At 38.1% G+C, this 22,416-nt stretch overlaps 1 protein-coding gene across 1 annotated transcript; it reads right to left on the bottom strand.

Annotated features, from left to right (window-relative positions):
- Positions 1–334: 334 nt before the first annotated feature.
- Positions 335–1,530, bottom strand: LOC147415663 (syncytin-2-like). The gene is given in 1 exon segment (XM_086464805.1): positions 335–1,530. A coding segment is annotated over 1 exon segment (993 nt). The 3' UTR covers positions 335–537.
- Between the last annotated feature and the right edge of the window lie 20,886 nt (positions 1,531–22,416).

Below are 22,416 nucleotides of genomic sequence, written 5' to 3'. Positions count from 1 at the left end.
TAATTTTCTCTTTTCAATGTCAGTTCTCCTGTTTATTCTCGGCCAGTAAGCTCCTTTAACCTGATAATTTTTCAGCTCTATTATATGCGGGAGCTGCGTGAGGACACTGACACGATCAATGTGATCTAACAAGTGAACCTTTATTTCCGTGTTTCCAGTGCAATTTATAACCCTCGACCACACCCAATAAATACTGATTGGCTTCATCGCAAATAACAGCCCATAGTCCAACCCGACTGGCTACATTGCGAGTCATGTTCAAGTCACGTTCACAGATGTTCACACCTATCTTCTTCAAGTCACGTTCACAGATGTTCACACCTATCTTCTTCAAGAATTAAAACTGCGTCATTAATGGTGGCTGTTTCTTCTCCTGCACCTGTAAGATGTTCATGCCCCCTGCACCGGAAGTTGTTTATGCTTTCAGCAGTTCCTGTACGTCCCATCTCAGATTCTCTGGAAAGGCTGGATTGTTCACATGTCCCTTATTTCATAAATGTCCACCCACACATCCCCCTTCTTTTTTTTTTGAACAATTCAGACTTGTTTTACAGCCCGCTCGATCATTGAGCTTATGTACCATAGGATACAAGGTAGCATCAGCAGTACAATTAATATCATGATAACAATAAGGATACCATACTTTACCCAGTGCAGTAACCATTCACTTATACCCCAAGAACTCAACCACGTGTCCAACGGAGAATGATCAATGCCAATCTTTTTGATATTCTTTTGCAGATTTTATATGTGCTTGTGAATTGATTGAGACTGATCAGAAAGATTCATGCAACACAATCCCTCAAATTCTTCGCATCCGTGACCTAATGCCAATAACAAAAAATCTATAGCAGCTCTATTGTGTAATACTGCATGTCTAACACTATCTACATCTTCCAGCAATTCTGTTAGTATGCTTGAGGTCAGATTAATTTTCTTAGCAGTCCAGCATGCTAAATGCGACAGTTCATGCAAGGCATTGCCCCCAACAGCTCCTGGCAAAAATAATGATAAAGCAATTCTAGAAGCTCTTCCCAAAAGCTGCACGTTATTGTTACAATCAGGCGTCAGCTGTGATAAGTCTCTCTTTAAGCAATTACGACTTCTAAGCTGTAGTATAGAAGGTGCAAAAAGTGTCAGTTTACCAAGATAACATGGTCCCCCAATTACTTTTTTCGGAATCACTTGCCACGCTCTATCTCCACAAATTAAAAAGATACCCTCCGGTAACGCCTTAGCACTACCATTGTTCCAAATACTCACTTTGTTGCCTAGTGTTTCCCATCCAACTGCTCCATCACAGTAACCATTTTTGCTCCTGTAATCATACCATGGGGAAGGACTGGTTACGTTCGTCCATCCAGTCCAATCAAATTTTTTGTGCACATCACCTCCTATAACCATTCTATCTGCAAAGCCAAAGCAAGAAGTATTGCCATAGCTAGAACCTACCAAATCTAATTCCTGCGGATCCCGCAGTAATGTTTTGTTGAGGTGTTGAATGATCAATGCCGTTGCCAACCCCGTCATATTTTTACCTCCTTTTTTACAACTAGGCAGAACCTGGGTTTGTTTGAATATTGCAAAGCATGTGCGATTGACAACACTTTCGATTAAGATGGAACTATTTGAGACAAACCCGGTCCAATCTCGCGGACTGAATTATGGAACTCCAACCAAGCATGTTCGAAAAGGATCAGAAGGAGTGGCCATAGATAGACAAAAGGCATTGTTCCCTGTTTCATTGGCCCATGTTACCCACATATTCTGTCGGATGTCAATTCTATGCAGAGCAGTTGTCATCATCAGTAGACTGCAGGCTATCACTGTTTGTCTCCACATCCTTGTTTGTCCGGTATATATGGCCTTACTCACTTTGCTGGAACCCACAGTGGTCCATTACCTGTAAGTAAGCACATATATCCCCTACCCATTACTTTTAATTCTGCTGGTCCTTCCCATTTTCCTGTTTTTAAATCCTTATAGAGCACTAGGCCTCGTGTTTCTTCCTTCCAGAACGAACCCGTTCCTCTGCTGTGCATTAACATAGGTGGCTCCTCGCTGTTCCCTGCTAAACGTAAAAAATTCAAAACATACAATGCTTTCGTTAATCGGTCATTAGGTGACCAACCCTGGGTTCCTCCTTTTTGCTTTAACAACATCGCTTTTAGTATCTGGTGAGAGCGTTCAACAATTGCCTGACCGGTAGGAGAGTGAGGTATACCTGTACGATGGTTAATACCCCAAAGATTGCAAAAGCGTGCCAAGCGAAGTGAAGCATAAGCAGGTGCATTATCTGTCTTAATTTCAAGTGGAATACCTAAAACAGCGAAGCATGCATAAAGATGTCGCTCAACATGTCGTGTGGTTTCTCCAGTCTGTGCGGTAGCCCAAATTGCCATAGAGTAAGTATCTATACAAGCATGCACATATTTCGAACGTCCAAATTCTGCAATATGAGTTACATCCATTTGCCATAGCTGAAGCGCATGCAATCCTCGTGGGTTGACACCTTGACCCAGACCAAAGCCTAATTTCTGACATGAAGCACAGGATTTAACTATACCTTGTGCATCTGCTAAGGGAATATAGAATTGTTTGTGAAGCACTTTAGCTGACTGATGGAAAAAATCATGAGACATGCGAGCTTGTTGAAATGCATCTACAGGTGGTCCTGCCCATACAGGCGCTACTAACTGATCAGCACGGTTATTTCCTACTGCCAAACCTTCATTAACTAGATGACTACCAATATGCATGATAAAGTAAGGATCAGAACGCATGTTCAATAAATGCAGTAACTGACTTAACAATTTGCCTAAACTTGGATTAGATACTGTTTTTAACATAGCTCTCTCTAAACGATGCACTATACCTACTACATACAATGAATCAGAAACAATATTAATAGGTTGTTGCGTCCAGTTTGAAAATGTCCATACCACCGCTTGTAGTTCAAGAGTCTGTAGTGAATCGTTTGGGTCTCCTTGGATGATGTGTTCCTCCCAGGTACCTGTAGGTGATTGCCATGTACTGACAGCCTTTTTTGATTTTCGTCCTGCATCGGTGAATATTGTAAGTCCTTCCACTGGAACCTCAGATAATTTTGGAGTTGAAACAAAATCTTGATTAGTTAAAAATGTTAACATTTTGTGAGCAGGAAATTGATTAGTTAATTGGCCTGAAAAGTCACATAATGATGTTTGTAATTCCATAGAATGTCGTAAATTCCAATCAAGCCAGACAGATGCAACTGGTAACACTATTATTTCTGGATCTTTCCCTGAAATCTCTAGTAGTCGTGATCGTCCTTTCATAATCAGAAGAGCAAGTAATTCAATTCTTGTTACAACAGTTTTATGTAATTGCCTAGGTAAGAAAAGCCATTCCAAAATTGATAAAGGGTCAGTTTTTGATTTGTCCCATTGCATAATAAGAGCAAATGGATATTTTCTGTTTTGACTAGAATTAACAACCATTAACATAATTGGTTCATTCTTTACAAATCTTGATCCATAATGAGATGTTAATTTTGCTGAAATTGTTTGTAATGCAGTTTTTTGAGATGGGCCAATTTCTCTAAACTCATTTGCATGATTGCTCGTTCCCAACAGTTGAATCAGAGGGCTTAAATCATCATTAGTAATTCCACAAATATTTCGTACCCACTGGATGTCACCAACCAATCTTTGTACATCTGACAATGTTTTAATGTCTGTTTTCAATTCAATTTTCTGTGGCCTTATTTGGGATTCAGTTATAATCCATCCTAAATAGTACCATGGAGCTTTTTCTTGAATTTTTTCTGGAGCAATTTTCAATCCTTTTTCTCCTAATTGGGCGATGAGTTCAAATATGAGCATTTTTGTGAAAAGCGGCAAAGTGCGGTTAACAAAATATCTTCTATATAATGATAACAATAACACTGTGTCTCACTCACTCACACATTCAAATATTGATAACCAGTTTTTACACTATCACACAAGGAGCTCCTTTACACCATTTACACAAAAGACATAAGAAGACACTTGCAAATATGATTAGTACAATAGCAACTATAGCATTAAGCAGACTAACCCCATTCACGTAGTTAAATATCAGTGCGAGTGGTGAAAATACACGTTGACATCAATGCCGATCGGTGCACAGTGTGAACATTTAGCAAATTACAGAAACAGACCAGAAAGAATACCTTTTTCCGTAGATGGACCGTGTCTGCCCCTGTAGCGAGCCAGATGAGTCAGGGAGCCCCTCCGAGAAAGGGTCCCTGGGCGCGCCTAGGGAGTCTCGGTCCTCATTGGCTCCTGCAGCCGGACAGAGATTGTCGCATCTGGGTTGTCAACTGAATCTGAGAAAACTCAATAACAACTACGTGTTATCAAGCAGGTATTTTCCATTCTCCATTGCACTTCAAGAAATCTGTCAAAGGTTTTTAAATGTTTTATGCAGATCCCCCTTTTTCCATCATCTTTTTTAATTAGATTAACTTTACAAGCAACTTGAGCTCTTTCATAATGAACACTGCTTTTCAAATTACACAACTTTATAGGGAACCTGTAAATGAATCCTGAATTTCTTTGCCTGCTTTAGATAAAATGTGTCATATTTTACAGCCAGTTAACATCATGAATAAAAATAGCATTTTGAAGCTTTATCTTTGACCAGACACATACAGATCATAAGACAGTTTAAAAAAAAAATAGTTTTAGAACAAGGACCTGCTTTGACCCTATTGCAATGACTGAAAAATTAAGCACTTTTTAAACCTGCCTGGCAAGCACAAACCTACAGTGCGATTAGAATTTGGTACACCGTGTAACTGCGAAAGTTTGATTTACAGAGGGACTGAAATGAGTTTACATTGGCTCATAAGGTGAGCCATTGTCCTGCAATTGAAGCATCTCTTTTGCTTGCTTCCCTCCTTTCTATCTATGAGGGGTCAAACAGCACTGTATACAGCAGCAGCAAGTAAGGACGCGGTACCATTGGTGCGTTCTATAACTTCAAGCATATCAGCTACTTGTGCATCTCTGAGTAGGGTACTTAAAGCTCTTTTTGTTGTATCATTAGCATTCTCAAAGGCAAACATTTTAAAAACCTTTTCCTTCATTCCCTCATCCAAATCTGGATGACTTTTAATAACCTGATCTAAACGATCAATAAAAGAAGGAAAACTTTCTTGTGGACCCTGCTTAATATTGGCAAAGGAATATACCTTTCCTGGTTCCCTGACTGAAATTATTGCTTGATAAGCTAACTGCTGTGACAATTGTAATACCTCTCCTATAAAACCGTATTGTAAGCCTGTATTTGCAAAAGGACCTTGGCCCATTAACATTTGGGCTTGTATACCATAAAATGGATCTCCCTGCTGCCGAGGTCGTGCAGCTTCGCAGTCGCAGAGTTGCTGCCGTGCCTTGGTAAACATAAGCTGTTGAGGAGGGGACAAAAGAATGTTAGCAACCTGTTGTGAATCATATGGTAACAGAACATCTGCTGTAAAAATAAATTGTAATAATTCTTGAGTATAACTAGATTGAAGCCCTGCTGAATGTGCTTTTTCAAGGATTGATACTGCTGAATGTGCTTTTTCAAGGATTTTCCAATCAAACGCTTCCCATTTTCTACCTCCTGTCTGATCTGTAATGATAGGAAAGGCAGAAGGAAGAAAATTTCCTTCAATTAGGGCATCACGAATAACCCCTTTCCATCTTCGTCCTGTTTCTTGTTCATTTAATAATGTATTTGACAATGAAGTAGTTGGCACAGGCATTTGCAACAAAGGCACTGGTAGTGATGATGGTACAGCAAAAGAATTATGAGTCGCAGTGTTTTCTGGATTCTTCTTGTTGCTGTCCAGTGCCGTATTGAGTGCTGATAGTTTGTTTATGAGTTGCTGTAGGACTTCATCAAGCAGCTCCTTTTTCTGCTTTCGTTTCGACATGATCCCCGGAGAAAGAGAGTCTTCCTGTAGGCGGGCCGTTGTGACGCTGTGATAAGGGCGGGATTCTGGGCGGGTTGTTGTGACGTTGGGATAAGGGCGGAATTCTAGGCGGGTCGTTGTGACGTCGCGATAAGGGCGGGATGTTGGGTGGGTCACTGTGTCGTCAGGATAGGGGTGGGATTTGGGTGGGTCTGCTGGTTCTCGTACTTCCCCCTTTTCTTTGCCCACGCCCTCTTGTAGTTTTTCTGCGTTCTCTTCTGGGTCCCTTCTTACTGCGATCGGGTCGGCGCCATTATGGTGCACCACCTCCTCCGAGGGCGCGGTCCCCGCGGAGGCCCCACTAGCCCCCGAACTCGCGGTCTGTGTCTGATTAGCAGGGGTCAAGGGAGGTGGAATAGGAACAGAAATCCACGTAGAAAAAATAGAAGTAGTAGTTGTTGGCAAGGAATCGCCAGAGGAGGGGGTAAAGGCAGCAAAGGCAGAAGCTGCAGCAGCTCTTTCAGCATTCATACTATGCAACGTCTCCATAAGCAATTTCCATAACGTGGCGTACTTGCCTGCTTCTTTTGCTCTTGCTCCCCCCGAGCTTATATCTTCCCATAACTCTTTCCCTATCGCCTCCCATGTAGCGTGTTCAAAAGCAACTCCCACGGAAGAGATTAAACTTCTATTCCATGCCCATAATAACAGCCCTTTAAGAGCCGAGGATTCATACTTAAGTCCTCTCACTGAGAGTATGTGTTGGAGCAGATTTAGGACAGCCTCCTGTTGCTTGTCCAACCCCATCTGTCTCCCCAGCCACTCATCTGATCAGGGTGAGATTCCGTAATCGTTTCACGATGAGATGCGCACCTTCCTTTTCTCTCCTCCTTCCTGGTAATTATGTGAGTCACCGCTTAACGACTGGGTGGATCGCTGATACTCTTTTTATCTTTTTTTTTTTCTTTATTACTCCGCCGGGGCAGCGGATCTCTTTCGGTCAGCCTTCCACCCTCTTCCTCTCCAAGTCTTGCAACTTTGTTCTGAGGAATCTGAGGGTCCCTGTTCGGGCGCCACTTGCGGGAGCTGCGTGAGGACACTGACACGATCAATGTGATCTAACAAGTGAACCTTTATTTCCGTGTTTCCAGTGCAATTTATAACCCTCGACCACACCCAATAAATACTGATTGGCTTCATCGCAAATAACAGCCCATAGTCCAACCCGACTGGCTACATTGCGAGTCATGTTCAAGTCACGTTCACAGATGTTCACACCCATCTTCTTCAAGTCACGTTCACAGATGTTCACACCTGTCTTCTTCAAGAATTAAAACTGCGTCATTAATGGTGGCTGTTTCTTCTCCTGCACCTGTAAGATGTTCATGCCCCCTGCACCGGAAGTTGTTTATGCTTTCAGCAGTTCCTGTACGTCCCATCTCAGATTCTCTGGAAAGGCTGGATTGTTCACATGTCCCTTATTTCATAAATGTCCTCCCACAATTATAGACTTGTAACCATGGCTTAGAACTGAATGTGCATCCGAACTACATTTACTGTGGAGTAAACAAAGAGTTTTGTGGGCAGAGAATTTTTAAATTGATTAGCTGGGGTGAAAGTATTTGTTAATCACACAACTGTGATCATAAAATGAAACTCAGCATAGCAGTTAATTCATGACCAACTCTGATTCTGTTAGGAAGGCCTATTGACAAGATTGTTATCATTGTGAGGCCAAATTAATGAGTATAAATTATTTGTTTGCTGAAATAAAGGAGGAAGGATTTTCGGAAGGTTTGATCTCACTATTTCAGTGGAAAACTTGGTAAATCACATTGCCAGAGAACAGCAGTTCCAGCTCATGAGTGTTCTGGAAATAATCTGTAACCATAGTGGACTATTTTAGTCTAGACATAGGGAGATTTTTAGTGAGAAATCATTACCATAATTATTCTGGATATTAGATACCAATTTTCTATTATTAAGACAGAAATTATCTGTGTGTCTTAACATTTCATTTCTATATCAGTTTTTCAGATATAAATACATACAGGATTGTTATGAAAGTAACGTATCTGTGACACAAAAATTCTCTGAAAACTGTTTCAAAGATCTGTTATAGACCATATTATTCTGGCGTTTTTGCTGAGCGTTCATATGCGTATCTCTCTGGCACAAAGACTTTTGGTTTCAGTCTGTAACAGGAAATCAACCAGTAAGTAATGAAAATCAGGAAAGGAAGAAATGTTTTGATGAAGAAAATGTTGTTGGAGGGTTAATTTGTTTTCAAATAAAATTTGCTGTTTTGTGAAAAATGAAGGGAAGTTTTCTGTACTTCTTTTGTCAGATTCCTCTTATTGCTCCAACTGTGCTCTGGTTTTCCTGATTTTCTCTAGGAGACAAATCTGAGTGATCAGAGATGCACAATTACTTATTATTCACTTGACCTGTTAGGTTCCACACACTTAATATTAACACTATTTAAAAATCTTCTGTTCCCAGATTTTTCTACATTTCTGATGGATTTTTGAATCCTAAGGCTGTCTCAAGAGTGCTATTAGTGAATATGTATGACCAGGCCTCAGATGTTTAGCAAGCTGCATTCTAAAAATTAGTCCAGATACATTTAAGAGTAATAACAATCCAGCGTTACAGTCATGAGTAAGCCGGCATAATAAAATAAATGAGTGAAGGTCCATCACACCTTACTATAATGTTATACACATACTAATTTATAGTACAACTTAACTAATATTTGGCATAAATTGCCATCTAAAGCCATTACCAAATAGCACGGTTACCACCATTAACTAGCAGTATCCTTGGTGAACAGATACAAATCTGCAATTTTACATCAACATCAATGTTTGTTTCTATCCACCTTCCTACTATTTGAAACATTGCCTTGCACATTTTTGTATTCAACTTGCACATGGATAGGCTAAAAAACCACCACCCATTCAATTTCTTAAAGACTGAAATACCATGAAGGCCTTGAATTCTGCCATTTGTGTAGTTAGCTACGCAAACAGTGAAAATACTGTTCCTAATGTAGAAAATAAATGGTGACCCTTTATTTCAGTATTTGTGCCAGATCATTGCATCTTACTGTAAAACAGACAAACTGTAAAAGCCAGTGGAACATATAATTATAGTTGAAATACAGTAGGGAAAAAATGAACATCTTTAAATGCCCTTTTTCAGATGAATAGCTCAACAACGTACACTATGTAGGCAGTAATTGTGCTGAATGCAGCAAGTTCTGAGATCTGTGTGGTGCTAAAACAAATTCTTCAAGTAACAGGAGATGTGAAAACTCTCAGAAGTAGATAACACAATCAGCTAAATGCAGATATAATAGTCTTAAATACCAGTAGATGTTATGCAGAAAATAAGGCTAGATTTCTACTTAGTATTTAATTCTAAATTATCTGGCATTTTTCAACAAAGTATTTTCTCCTTCCTTCCTTCCTTCCTTCCTTCCTTCCTTCCTTCCTTCCTTCCTTCCTTCCTTCCTTCCCTTCCCTTCCCTTCCCTTCCCTTCCCTTCCCTTCCCTTCCCTTCCCTTCCCTTCCCTTCCCTTCCCTTCCCTTCCCTTCCCTTCCCTTCCCTTCCCTTCCCTTCCCTTCCCTTCCCTTCCCTTCCCTTCCCTTCCCTTCCCTTCCCTTCCCTTCCCTTCCCTTCCCTTCCCTTCCCTTCCCTTCCCTTCCCTTCCCTTCCCTTCCCTTCCCTTCCCTTCCCTTCCCTTCCCTTCCCTTCCCTTCCCTTCCCTTCCCTTCCCTTCCCTTCCCTTCCCTTCCCTTCCCTTCCCTTCCCTTCCCTTCCCTTCCCTTCCCTTCCCTTCCCTTCCCTTCCCTTCCCTTCCCTTCCCTTCCCTTCCCTTCCCTTCCCTTCCCTTCCCTTCCCTTCCCTTCCCTTCCCTTCCCTTCCCTTCCCTTCCCTTCCCTTCCCTTCCCTTCCCTTCCCTTCCCTTCCCTTCCCTTCCCTTCCCTTCCCTTCCCTTCCCTTCCCTTCCCTTCCCTTCCCTTCCCTTCCCTTCCCTTCCCTTCCCTCCTTTCTTCTAGAAAAAATACCAAGCAGGCATGAGACTTCATTCTTCTTGAGTTTTAGAAAGCTCAGACAAAAAACAAGACCATTTGAGCCAGAACCTACTATAACCTGGGAAATTTTCTAGGAGATAAGTGACTTCTTTCAGCTTCTATTATAGCTGATATTTTAGGTTAAAATATTCCCGCTAGATCGTGTCCCTACAATGTTCCTGTAAATAACACTAGGTTTTGAGATTAATCCTATCAAGACTGGGAGGGGCATTCCAATATTGTAACTGATTTATTATTTTGTGCTGGCCATTACCCAAAGTATCAGAGGGGAGGGGGAAAAAAAAAAGGCAAAAGAAAGAATCAATTTGTTAAATACATATTTATGCTGCTACAGGAAAGGGCAAGTAAATTGGGAGTGGTATGGTGGCATGTAATGCAGAGAAGAAACAAGTTAATAATTAAGATGAGGAAGTTTAAGTTACTAGGAATGGTGACTTATACAGTGTATACACATTTAGAGGTCAAACCTAACAGAAATATCAGAAAAGGTGGGAGCTGTCTTTAAGAAATCTGCTTCTAACAACTTCACTTTGCAGTCACATGACCTTTATAAAATTATTACAATCTTTGCATCAGTTTTTAGTGGCTGGAACTAAATTGCAGTCAACATTCTGAATGTGTTTTTTCCATAACCTAGTACTGTATATTTTAGAACTTTTGATTTATACCGGAGAACACAGAATAGTGTAAACAAAAGGAAAAGGTGATATATAAACTTCTGTATGTTATATACTCAATGTGGAACAGACTTTCTGCTTTGCATGCTTATATTTGGTGTTCAGTGAAATATTTATTTTGCTGAAGCATGAGGTCTCTCTTTGACTCTCGAAAAAATCTTTTAGAGCACAAGTTGACAAAATATATTCTTCTCTATTTTTTTAGTAGTCATTGTGACCTATGTGGTCAAATGGAAGTACTTGAATGTCAAGATATAGAATGAAGTAAAGGTGAGGCTAATACTTGATGTAATCTGACTGGGTTTTTGAAGAGTATGAGTGGGTTATCAAGCTGTTGAAGCACAGACAGTAGCAGTAACATTATCATCATGAACAGCCAGTCTTTCATTTCCAATTTTACTCTGTGAAGCAGGTTTCCATTATTAACATTAAATCGTCATATCAAGGACCAGTTTAATTATTATTCAGGAAGCACCTGAGAAACTGTAAGTCACATGTTCTCTTATTCTGTATAGCAAGTTAATTTCTATAGTTATGTATCTTTCAGAAATCCAACATTTTTGAAGGAATAGTTCTCTAAATAGAGAAAATTAACAAATAAAAGCACTAATAAAACAGTTGAACTTTTTTAGGAAACCTACTTAAAATTTGGTGCTGTGCCTCTTAACAGTGGTACTCAGGTACTGTGATATTGAGATGCAACAGTGAACAGACTTCTCAAAAATACCCATGTCAGAGGCCAAATCCTGGTTTTAGTGATATCGATATAAGCCGTGATACTCTTATGGCCAGAGAAACTTGCACGTGTCACAATTCTCCAGAAAATTTTTGTAAAACTTCCTGGACATGAAAATGAAATGTATCTATTGACTATATTCACTTGATACCCATTTCCTAAAAGGTTCTTTCTTCTGCTTTAGGAAATTATCTTCAAGGAACAGTATTTGACTACCTCATCTGTCTCTAGATAGATAAAATAAAAATAACTTAGTAGGTCTGTGGTTATTATCACTTGACAGCAGATTGACATTTAATGAACAGCACCAGTGCTTATTCTTTGCTCATTTTTTATAAGCTCTGATGCTTGCATTTAACACCATTTTATTTCAGTGAAGCCCTACAGCGATCACCAGGCAATGTAGGCTTCTTATGTCCATCTTTCTGGACTTCAAGTACCTACATCAAGATGTGGTTAATGTGCTGTAAAAACTGCAGAGAGGTTATTTGTTAAGTTATTTCTGATCACTTTTGAGAGTTCCCATAAAAAGAAATATATGGAAGGAGATCACTGTCATATATACCATGTATGACATTAGGAGTCTCTGATCAGCTTATGAAACCATATAGATATCCAGGCGTATGTATTTCATCACACAGAAGAAAGCAGATACTTTTGGAATTAATCATTCTTTTGTAATCATTCTTAAAGAATACATTTAATGAAAGTGGCCTACTAGACAAGGAAGCTCAGTGACATATGGCCAGACCAGGATCTTGGCAGAATGCTGTCTAAGCACCTTGAAATACATGGGTACGTTCACCACACAGGACAAACAGACTGAGGATATACCTTCTTAAACATTAGTATTTGTATGCAAGTACTGTTGTGCTTTTTGTATGATTTATAGAATTACAGTTTTCAGATGAGATAAGACAAACCATAAATTGATGGTAAACAGAATGTCACTGTGGTAGCATTATTTGTGTCAAAAATACCATATCTTCATTGGAAGCCTAACAGGAATATTCAGGAGAATAAATAACTTTGTGTATCAGTTCTAACCATTTCTAATTTTTCCCTTAAATCTACATTGTAATTTACATTCACTTTCAATGCAGTAAACAGAATTTCCTTTTCCTTTCGAATGGATATCACTAAAAGGCAATAAAAATACGTAAATCTGCTGTGCTCTGTTGTCCGTGGTTCTTGGAGTGTAGAATAAAACCAATTGTTATTACGCTGATAGTTACACTGGAAACATTTACAGTGTTTACTTTAGCTAAGGAAAGTTGACAAGACTAATGGAAATTAGTTAAGAGGGAGTATATTCTGTACAGCTCCTCTGTAACATTTGTATTTGTTAGCTCCCCTTCTAGTCCTCATTTAACATGTATGAAATTCAATCAAAGTTCTCCAGATTAAAAACTAAGCATGGATGAATTAGAACCAAATATAAGATTCAGTTTTTCTCAACTGTGAATTAAACCAATTTCTTTTTTCCTTTTCTCAGCTCTTTGTGGTTTTTTTTTCCCATTCCTCTACATTGTCTTAAGCACCTTTAAATTACCTTGCCCTCATCACAAGCCTCTAAAATCACTGAGTAAAATGTCAAAGTCTGTAAAAGCTGGTCTATCCTCAGTTTTTGTGATGCCACTACTGCATCATTTAGAAACTGTTTGGTAAATCTTCTAAAGGGATGTAGTTCTGATGTTAAAAAGATGTTAATCTCAATGCAACTCATTAAGATGAGCTTTAATTAAGACCAAATTTGAAGCTAAATTTAGAAAAGGGACTTGGCTTTTAACTGGATCTCTGCAAGTTTGCTTCCACATTTCAATTATTTCTCATAGTTGTATAATCTCCATGAAGCTGCTGCCTAAGTCTAATATTCAGATCCTGTTTCAGTGCTAAAGTTTCTGTCAGTAGCTTCCTACCTGCTGTCTACCAGCTAGGTACTATATATGCCTGGAACCACTTAGCTTTAGATGCTGTTCGGAATGTAGGACTACATCAAATAAGAGTTTTAGGAGTCTTGGTTTTTGGACCCCAGATAGAAATCCAGAAACCTGGTGCCATGTATTGCCCAGATGCTTGGACTGGCATTTTTTTCCTTCCTCTCTGAATTGCCCCAAGGTGATCTCCACTCAGGATTGGAAAGCTATCGGCAATGCACTATGTCTCTAAAGCAACACACACACCATCAGCAGGCTACTCTGTATGATCCCTATTGCAGATTCTCTTTGCAGCCCTCAGCACCAAAATAAATGGATGTGTTACAACAATCATTTCTCTTCCTACTTCCTTTTTCTTCCCTTTCCCCTTCTCACTCCTGGAGGACTACACTACCCAGGCAAACTTATTTAACTGTTTACCATTAAACCATTTGCAAGAGAGGAGTGTATTCCTTTTTATCACAAAATATAGATATGGAAATGGAGCCATGAAGACACTAACTAGCAAACTTTGGTCATGCCATTGTTCTAGAAAATAGGCAGGACCATATTGCAGGAGCTTCTGCCCTAGAATAATTTTTCTCACAAGGCAGTTAAACAGGTGAGGGAAGCAGCTTTATGCTGAACCAGGAACACAATGAATATCTTGCAGAAATATACCGTAACAGTAGAAAGTTCATTTAACTGTTTTTCAGTTTCTTCTTTTCCAGTTTGCTGTTTTCCATCTGAAGTACATTAGTTACTATGGAAATGGCAATGTCATTGGCATGGCTCTAAGCATACTCATGTCTACTAGTACAGTAATAAGCCAATTTCTGTAATGATTTAGAATACACAATATGGTTTGGGAAATACAGAGTTTTAGATGGCAGAACACAATGGAAAGATGACAATGGTCATTATTTTCACCTTGCAAAGAAAAAAACATCTTGATCATTCCATACTGTAGAAGTTTTGCTGTAAATTAAACATCAGTTGGAAATAAACACTTGCGTATTCTCCTATTTCCACAGAAATAGTGGCAACAATTCGTTTAGCCTGAATTCAGATTTTCATAGTTCCCATAATTAGAATTTACAGCAACAATTTCCAGTGTGGATGTTTGCTCTGGGAAGAAGGCATTTTGCTGTTTTCATGAACCTGTGTCAAGATGCTTTGCTCTTGACAATCTCTCACTTGCATGTTTTTCCCAAGAGCTTCCTTCAGGGTTTTACAAGTATTTTAACAGTCAGCTCTATATTAACCTGTTGCTTTGAGTTTGTCACAGGTTGAGGCTGGGCCGGCCACTAACAAATGACAGACGCTCTCTATTAACCCCTCTCCCCTCCCAAAATTTGGAAAAGGAGAGGGAACAGGGGAGAAAGACTTTACGGTTTGGAAAAGAAAACTAAAACAGCTTTAATGAAACAGTAACAACAAAAGAAAAGACAATAATAAGGAAATAATGAAATATATACGATATGTACAAATAGATACAACACCAATACCGAACCCAACTCCCCCCACCCTGATGACGATACGTCACCACCACGCTGTCCCAGGCTGCACATGGCAGCAGACAGGGACGGGATGCAGGAACTGGACTCAGGCACTGGATTCAGGGATGCACGGATCGGGATTGACGACAGAAGAACAGAGTCCTCCTCAGATGTCGGCCATCGAAGAAGAGAGATTGACCCTTGTGATCTCTCAGCTCTATACTGAATATGATGTATATGGGATGGAATACTCTGTTGGTCAGGTTTGGGTCACCTGTCCAGTTTGCTCCTCCCTGCAGGTGTGACCATTTTCATGCTTGCGACCCTTTTCACTCCCAGCACCCCAACACGGAGTACAAGATTTAGCAGTGACCTTGGTCGCTGCAAGAAAAAGTACAAGCAAGGGCCTCTCTGCACACCATTCCTTGGTACTAACTGTAAACATCAGGCCTTATCACTGCCAGGAACAGTCACTGTCTGGAAAAACATGCTGCTGTTTCAGAAAGTGGTTAGTTAGAGGAGACTTAACTGAAAAGTTAAAGCACTAAAACAGATTTAGTTCTGATTTAGCCTAAACAAGGACAGAGTTGGAGGCAGTCTTGGTATATTCTTAATGCTGTGTGGAAATATAAATGGTAAAAAAGAAAAAAATTATTTCCCAAATCACTTGTACAAGGATTCCACAATGAATACTTACTGGGTTTGTAATGAGACTGCATCATTTGCTAATATAAGGTTTTTCTTTTTTTTCATAAATAATAAAATTCTGACTGTTGATAAACACCTACAAATGCCACTGAAATATAAAGAATCACTGACCAGAATGTCAAGACAGGTCTCAAAATAACTGTATCAGGTACGCTGTTGCCCAGTTTTTGAGATATTTCAACTACATTGTGTGTATATGTAAGCAGGGTGTCTCAGTTGCATCTTATGCATGTTTTTGCACATAACTCCTTCATTTAAAAACTTGGAATATTGTTTAGGTTTATTTCTGCATGTGGCTGTTGTCCATGTTATTTGTTTCTACCATCTTTTAATAATAAAAGGGTTAAGTTCTGATGAACCCTGAATTGTCTAATAGGTCATGTACAAAAGAGATGGTTATGATTTAATTTCCAGTTTCTAAATGGATTAGAATTTCCATTGAGAATAATAAAGTTTCACTACAACAAAATATACACAGTTTTAAAATTTGTGGGCTAGTCATTCAATATAAAGAGACAGAGTAAAGCACAGTACAAAGTTCCACTGAAAGCTTGACTTTTGGAGGAATTGATTGTAGATTCATCAGACATAAAATATCAGACTTAGAAATGAGATGAGTTTTCTATTCCTGGTGGAACATCCAGATGTAAACGCATTATGTCTCATTAAAGAAAAATTGCAGGACTCGTCATTTATATGATGAACTTTGGCTTCATAACTGTTTCCAAGATTTGAGAAATTAACACTGTGAACTTTAGTTTTTGCTTCATTTGTATAAAATGCATTTGAAATTAAAATTTATTTACATTTCATTTGAAAGTTACCATTTGAAGTCCTGGTAGACGACACAGTTCTGTTGATCTGTTTCAAGTACATTAGCTTCAGATGTTCATCTGTCTGTAGATTATATTCAGATTATTTACGTTTGCATTTTTATGTGAGGAGGGGTAGAGATATAAGCAGTGCAACTCTCTTAAGCTTTGGAATACAGATTTTAATTGGTTTTATAAAACGCTATATCAATTAGACAGAATGCTAACATAAAATATGTTTTTAAAGAATTATTAAGCTTGATAACACAATGGAACATTAAAAACAATATAAACCCATAGACTGCATTTTAGACTACATATTTAATGCCACAAATATTCTGCATACTTTAATCGGAAGTCATCTCCAGCTATTGATCTCATTCAGGCCTCCTTCATTTAGACTCCTGTAAGCCCTTTCTCTCTAAGCATGATTATTAAAAAAGTTATTCTTCACTTTACTGGCTACATCTCTGTCAGTTTTTGTTGTCTGCATCTTAGTTACTACTGTTTCCTCTCTCACCTTCCGACATCTCATCTCTTACATTTGCCTTGAATGGTATTTCCAATGTCTTATTTCTGTCGTGCCTTATTCTATTACATGTTGTTACAAATCAGTGAAGCCCAAGGATGTTAAACCTTTCTCTATGGAAGAATATATTTATGCAGAAAGGCCAGTCTCAACTCTAAACTTCTGATTAGATTGCCTATAATTAACTACATTTTCTGTAGAACACCTAAGGCTCATTGAATGGTTGGAGGTCCCTGCCAGGCTGTTACATTATTTACAGAATAATTCTGTATTTGGACTGCATTAACAAATTTAGACCGGAAAATCTTCACATTAGGGCAATTTCATTTATGTCCTTAGTGGCACTGAACGGGTGGTCATTTCGGTAAACAACAAGGATACATAAAAAACCAGCAGACTTTTTTTGTAAGCCAAGCTAAGTATGACTTCATATGAAGAGCAGACATTGTAACTGTCAGGAAAAGAACATAACAAGCCCTTCAGTGATCAAAAATCAGATGGAAAAATCACTTCAAAATTTAGCACTGAAAGTCCAGGTAAGCAAATTTCAAGAAAACTGTCCTTCTCAGCTTCCCTAGTGAGAATTCTTCTTTTCTTTTCCCCAGGAAGGGTAAATTGCTTTTTTTTCTCTCTTGTCCAGACAAGGATATTGTGTGACAGAACCTTGGGTTCACGCTGAACAGAAGGAAGGAAAAACAGTTCAACACGTTACAGATTCTGTAACGCGTTGAACCAGTCAGTAGGCGTTTTGAGATAATTCATTTTGTACAGGTGTTTCTTTGGAATATTAAAATTTTTTCTTTCTACTCAATATTCCAAATTCTTTAGACCTGTGTTATTTTATTAATGGATGCTGTAATGTTATTGAAAATGACTAGTCTCTTTTTTCACAGTAACTAGTTTTATTGTTGAAAAATTCTGTTTATTACATTTTAGCTTTTAAAAAAATAACTTTCATGGCAGACATTAAAATCTTGTTATATTTTATTGGAATTTTCATTTTATTTTATTTTCAAAACCCATAAGCAATCTAGTAAAGTCTTTTAGTAGAAGGATAGTTCCTACAAGTGGAAATTTTGGTCCTTAACTTGGAATTCTTATCTAGATTAAAAAAACAGTTAAAACCAATTCTAAAAAATTCCCTTAAATAAGCAGGTTTACTAATTGTAAGATCAGCAGTAACCAGTTTATATTTTTGCCATTGGCTGGACACAGAAAACACAGTTTTTTCTGGAGTACTGGAAGAGTAACGTCAATGTATTTTTAGTGAAATTTGTTTTTCACAGAATGCACATACATCTTGCTCATTTAATGAGCAGAAGTAACACGTTAACTCTTTGCTCTGCTTACATGTTGCCCTGCATGATAGACATGCATCTCTTCTCCATTTTGTTGTTGAATTTATTACTCTTTTTTTCCTTCTTTCTTAATGTAAGAAGACTCCACTTCTAGAATTATTTCTTTCAGACATCTTGGGTCTCAAAGCTCTGGCTGTAAATTTGCTCTGCTTTTATGCAGTGGTATTAACAAAGCAGCAAATTTACGTGATTCTTGATAAGGACAGGAGAGTACTCTGACACACACTAGGATGGCATCATCAGCTGGTGTGGCAAGTAGTTCTTTCAGTGATACCATTTTGCATATTTCCTGGCAAGCTCTTTAGCTCTACATTTTAACTAACTAACAGAACCTCATTTAGTTTAGGGATGAGGGGAGTCAGTGTGTTTTTGAAAGGCCTGGACTTCATTATTACTGAATAATAATTTAAATAATAGCCAAAGTTTTTTCTTGTATTTTCAGTATTCTACATTTATATTTTATTGTGCTAGATATTCTGTTACTATATTTATCAAGTGCTCAGATTTCAGCTCCTGAAAGAGATCTGCTAGGGGTTACAAAGCAATTAAAAATCTAAAAACTGATCAGAACAGCTGGTAAAACCAACTATTCTCTGTTTGCTGTACTATACCAATATCAATCAGAATTTAGTATTGTTAGACTAGAAAACTGTTAGATGAGAAAGTCTTTGATACTGAAGTCTTCACATCTGCTACAGACTATTGCACTATCCATAGAACACATTACTGGAACCATTAGCAGTAATAAACACTACTGTGTTCCTTATGTGACAGCTCTGTCACAGATAACATGACTTGTGTGGCTCAGCAGTGGACTACTACAATCTCCTATGTTCTTTTGTGGTGTTTTAATTGCATTTTCAATTTCAAGCACATGGCAAATAAATGTATGGGTTTGGAAAACCTATATCTTTGACTCTTGATTCCTAATTTGTAAACGTTTCAGATTCTGTGTAAAAGTAATGCGAGTGACTGTAACTATGGCATATTAAATCATAGCTGTCAGTGTTTTTCTGTGTTAATTCCTTAGACTTACTACAGCAAAAGAAGGCAAATTCTTCCTACCTGTAAAAACTGTACTGTACCAGTGACTCCATGTAGGGTGCTTTTATGTGTAATGCATTGACAGAGAACAATCTGCTTCAAAACACAGGTATGCTCAACACTGATAATGTTTATAAAACAATTTTCCAAATAACACAGCTGCTCAACACATCTAAGAGAAAGTTGCAGTCTACTAACCACTCCAAAACATTTAACTTTCATGACGTTTCTTTCCTAGATCACGATTTTCTGCAGAGATTATGGGATCCATTCTCAAAGTAAGCTCTTAACTCCACATTTAATCACCTCAGTCTGTGGTCTGATAGTTCAAGGCAATAGCCATAGGCAACTTTTATAGAAATAAAGTGTTAATGTAGATATCAAACCTGAGAGGCAGCTTCTTTGGTTCTTAGGTTATTCCTAGAGTGTTTCAAATTTCATCTGAAGCAAGAATCTTGCTTAAGAGGTTAGTACACTACTTTTAAGGCTTTGACGTATACCTGTATTTTATATGACTAGATAAGATATACCAAAAAAATCAAGGTCTGTAAGACAGGAACTGGAGGTGGTTGTAGAGGGATGGATGAGCACTAGCGCTCTCCCCAAAGCTTTCCCCCGTCTGTCCTGCAGATGTTGTTATTTCTAGACATTCATATCTGTAGTGTGTTGGCTGAGCTCTGGCGCTAACATGGGGTCAGCCCCTTACAGTAGTCATGGTCATACTCTATTTTGGCTGGCTGCTAATGCATTCCTGATAAATCCAGATGTGGAACAGAAAGGACAGCAAAAAAGTGAACAAAATGTAAATAAAGGTAGAGCATTTTGTTAGTTTGAGAATTTTCCTTTTGCTTGGATTTAAAACCCTGCTCCAAAGAATGGTAGTGTTATTCAGTTGCCCTCTAGAAAGTAAAAAAAAGAGAACACCATATGTAATAAAAATTTTAAGCATGGTCAAAGAGTATTATTAAGCCCTATAGTAATAACCATAAGCTTATACCTAGTACTGGAATGACCAAGATTGGAAAGGTCATTAATAGATTGCTAAAATAAGTATTCATTCAAAAGATTAAAATTAATTTCAACAATGTATTAATGCTGTTTTGAACAAAGAGGTTTTTTCTCTGTTTTTATGTAGGCTGGCTTTAAATTGAAAAGGAACAGGTATTGTTACAAAAAAAAACCAGTTTAGAGGCTCAGAGTTGTATATTCCATTTAATATTAAATTCTGAACTTTCAAAGGTATTTGTACCTCAGAGATAATTATCTCTTCCTGTTTCACCCTTTGCTCCTATCAAAAGTAATAAAAATGTAAATAAGTGTACAGTGCTATCAACTTTTTAAGTTAGGTATTTTGTAAGTCAAGATAATCAACACTAGATTGAATAACTACTTGAAATCTTTGAATCTTTCTATCTCCACCATAAGAAAAAACAAAAATATCAAGGTAATTCCAGTTTGTTTTTATAGTGCTCATGACTTTTTCCTCTGTAATATTAAATGACAACGTAAAACAAAATGCATTCCTCCACTCAACATTTATTTTCTATATAAAGCTTCAGTAATAATGTATTTTCCTCTTTCATTCTACTTGAGTTGATTGAAAAGTTTTACATATTTACCAAGCTCACACTTTGCCTGAGTTCATGAATTATGCAATTAACCATGAATGCAATTTCCTGCATTTTACAGTAATAGCTTTAATTGTGCAATGAAATGCTATATGGAGAGAACTCATTCATAAACTATAGAACACACTGGAACAATTTCCTACATGGGTGGGTATTCTTGGGCAAACTGCTCAGATGAATATGGTGATTTGTCTAATAGGCGATTTCTGGGCAGTTTTTGTGTAGGGGCAATATTCCTTAGCTACAATATTTTCAGGAGCACTTTCACTAGGTTCAGTATGAGCAGGAGACCAACAGTGGTTTTGTATGTATACTGAAAAGATTCTAGTAACTTCATTTTTCTTTCCTTACAGTAGGTTTATAAATACATATGGACATGCAGAACATGGGGTAGAATACATCAGTAGGTGTTTAGCCCTTGTAATTCTATATTTAATGTAGTTATCCTCAATGATGTCCAGATTATTATACTGGCACCACTTTATGCTGTAGGTTTTAAGCTGTGAACTTAATGAGAAGGAAGTAAAACAATTGCTTATTTTGTTACTGAACAACCCTTACGCAGCAATACAATTAGAAATCATTAGTATTTTGCTTCATGTTACATTTAGTTTGAAACAAATCTGTGATCCTTGAAAAATTAATAGCTTTGAGCACATTGTTTACGCCAAATAAACAGTAAGACTCATACAAAATTCAAGAAAGCAGAGAGCTGGGCCATCATGCAACACTGTGGAAAATCTTATCTTTCATCTTTATTTTTTTCACTTGCAGCTTTTAAAACAAAATATTCCCATGTTACTTTGGGGCAGCCATCTTTATTTACCTTTAGCTGGTTTCCATTTACTCAGAGTCAGTGCATAATTTGTATCTTAAACTTCAAGAGCTTACCTAACTTATAAAGTTGCACTTGAGACTATTAACTACAAGAGGCTTCTCTTATATAAAAGTGCTCACACACTCAGGTCTTAGATTGTGTTTTGACTGATCTAGCAGGTCTTTATATATTTTCTGTGATTAAGAATATTTGATTAGGAGTGGCTAAAATAAATTTAGAAACGCACACTTGTGTTGTGCTTGGAATGGTCAAACAGCCATTTCAGGAGTGCTCCTGAGGTTGCCTATAATATTGGGAACAGTCATCTCAAAGCATCTTGGTTTTCATCACCTGGTGTCAGTACAGTTCAACTTACTATTCAGGTACCTGGACTCTTGCCTCACTGAAGAACTGAGGGTGGGACACCCTGGGCAGGTTTCAGAGGCCTAAACAGATGTTGGATGCCATTTAGGATGCTCAGGACAGTGAAGAAATCTGCAAGGGCAGGCAGACAGAGGAGTAGTGGACACCTGCACCTTTCCAAGTGCCTAGCAGAGTACACTGCAGCACCTCAGATGACCCTGCTTGTTTAACAGGGGGTAGCTGAATCTGCTACATCATCTCTTTGTGAAATGCAGAGTGAGAGAACTTGTGGCAAAGCAGATAAAA

This window comes from Leptosomus discolor, chromosome 4 (genome assembly GCF_034619465.1).
Source record: "Leptosomus discolor isolate bLepDis1 chromosome 4, bLepDis1.hap2, whole genome shotgun sequence".
Classification (NCBI taxonomy): domain Eukaryota; kingdom Metazoa; phylum Chordata; class Aves; order Leptosomiformes; family Leptosomidae; genus Leptosomus; species Leptosomus discolor.
The sequence above is the reverse complement of the archived record's forward strand: the minus strand, read 5'-3'. Positions and strand labels throughout refer to the sequence as shown.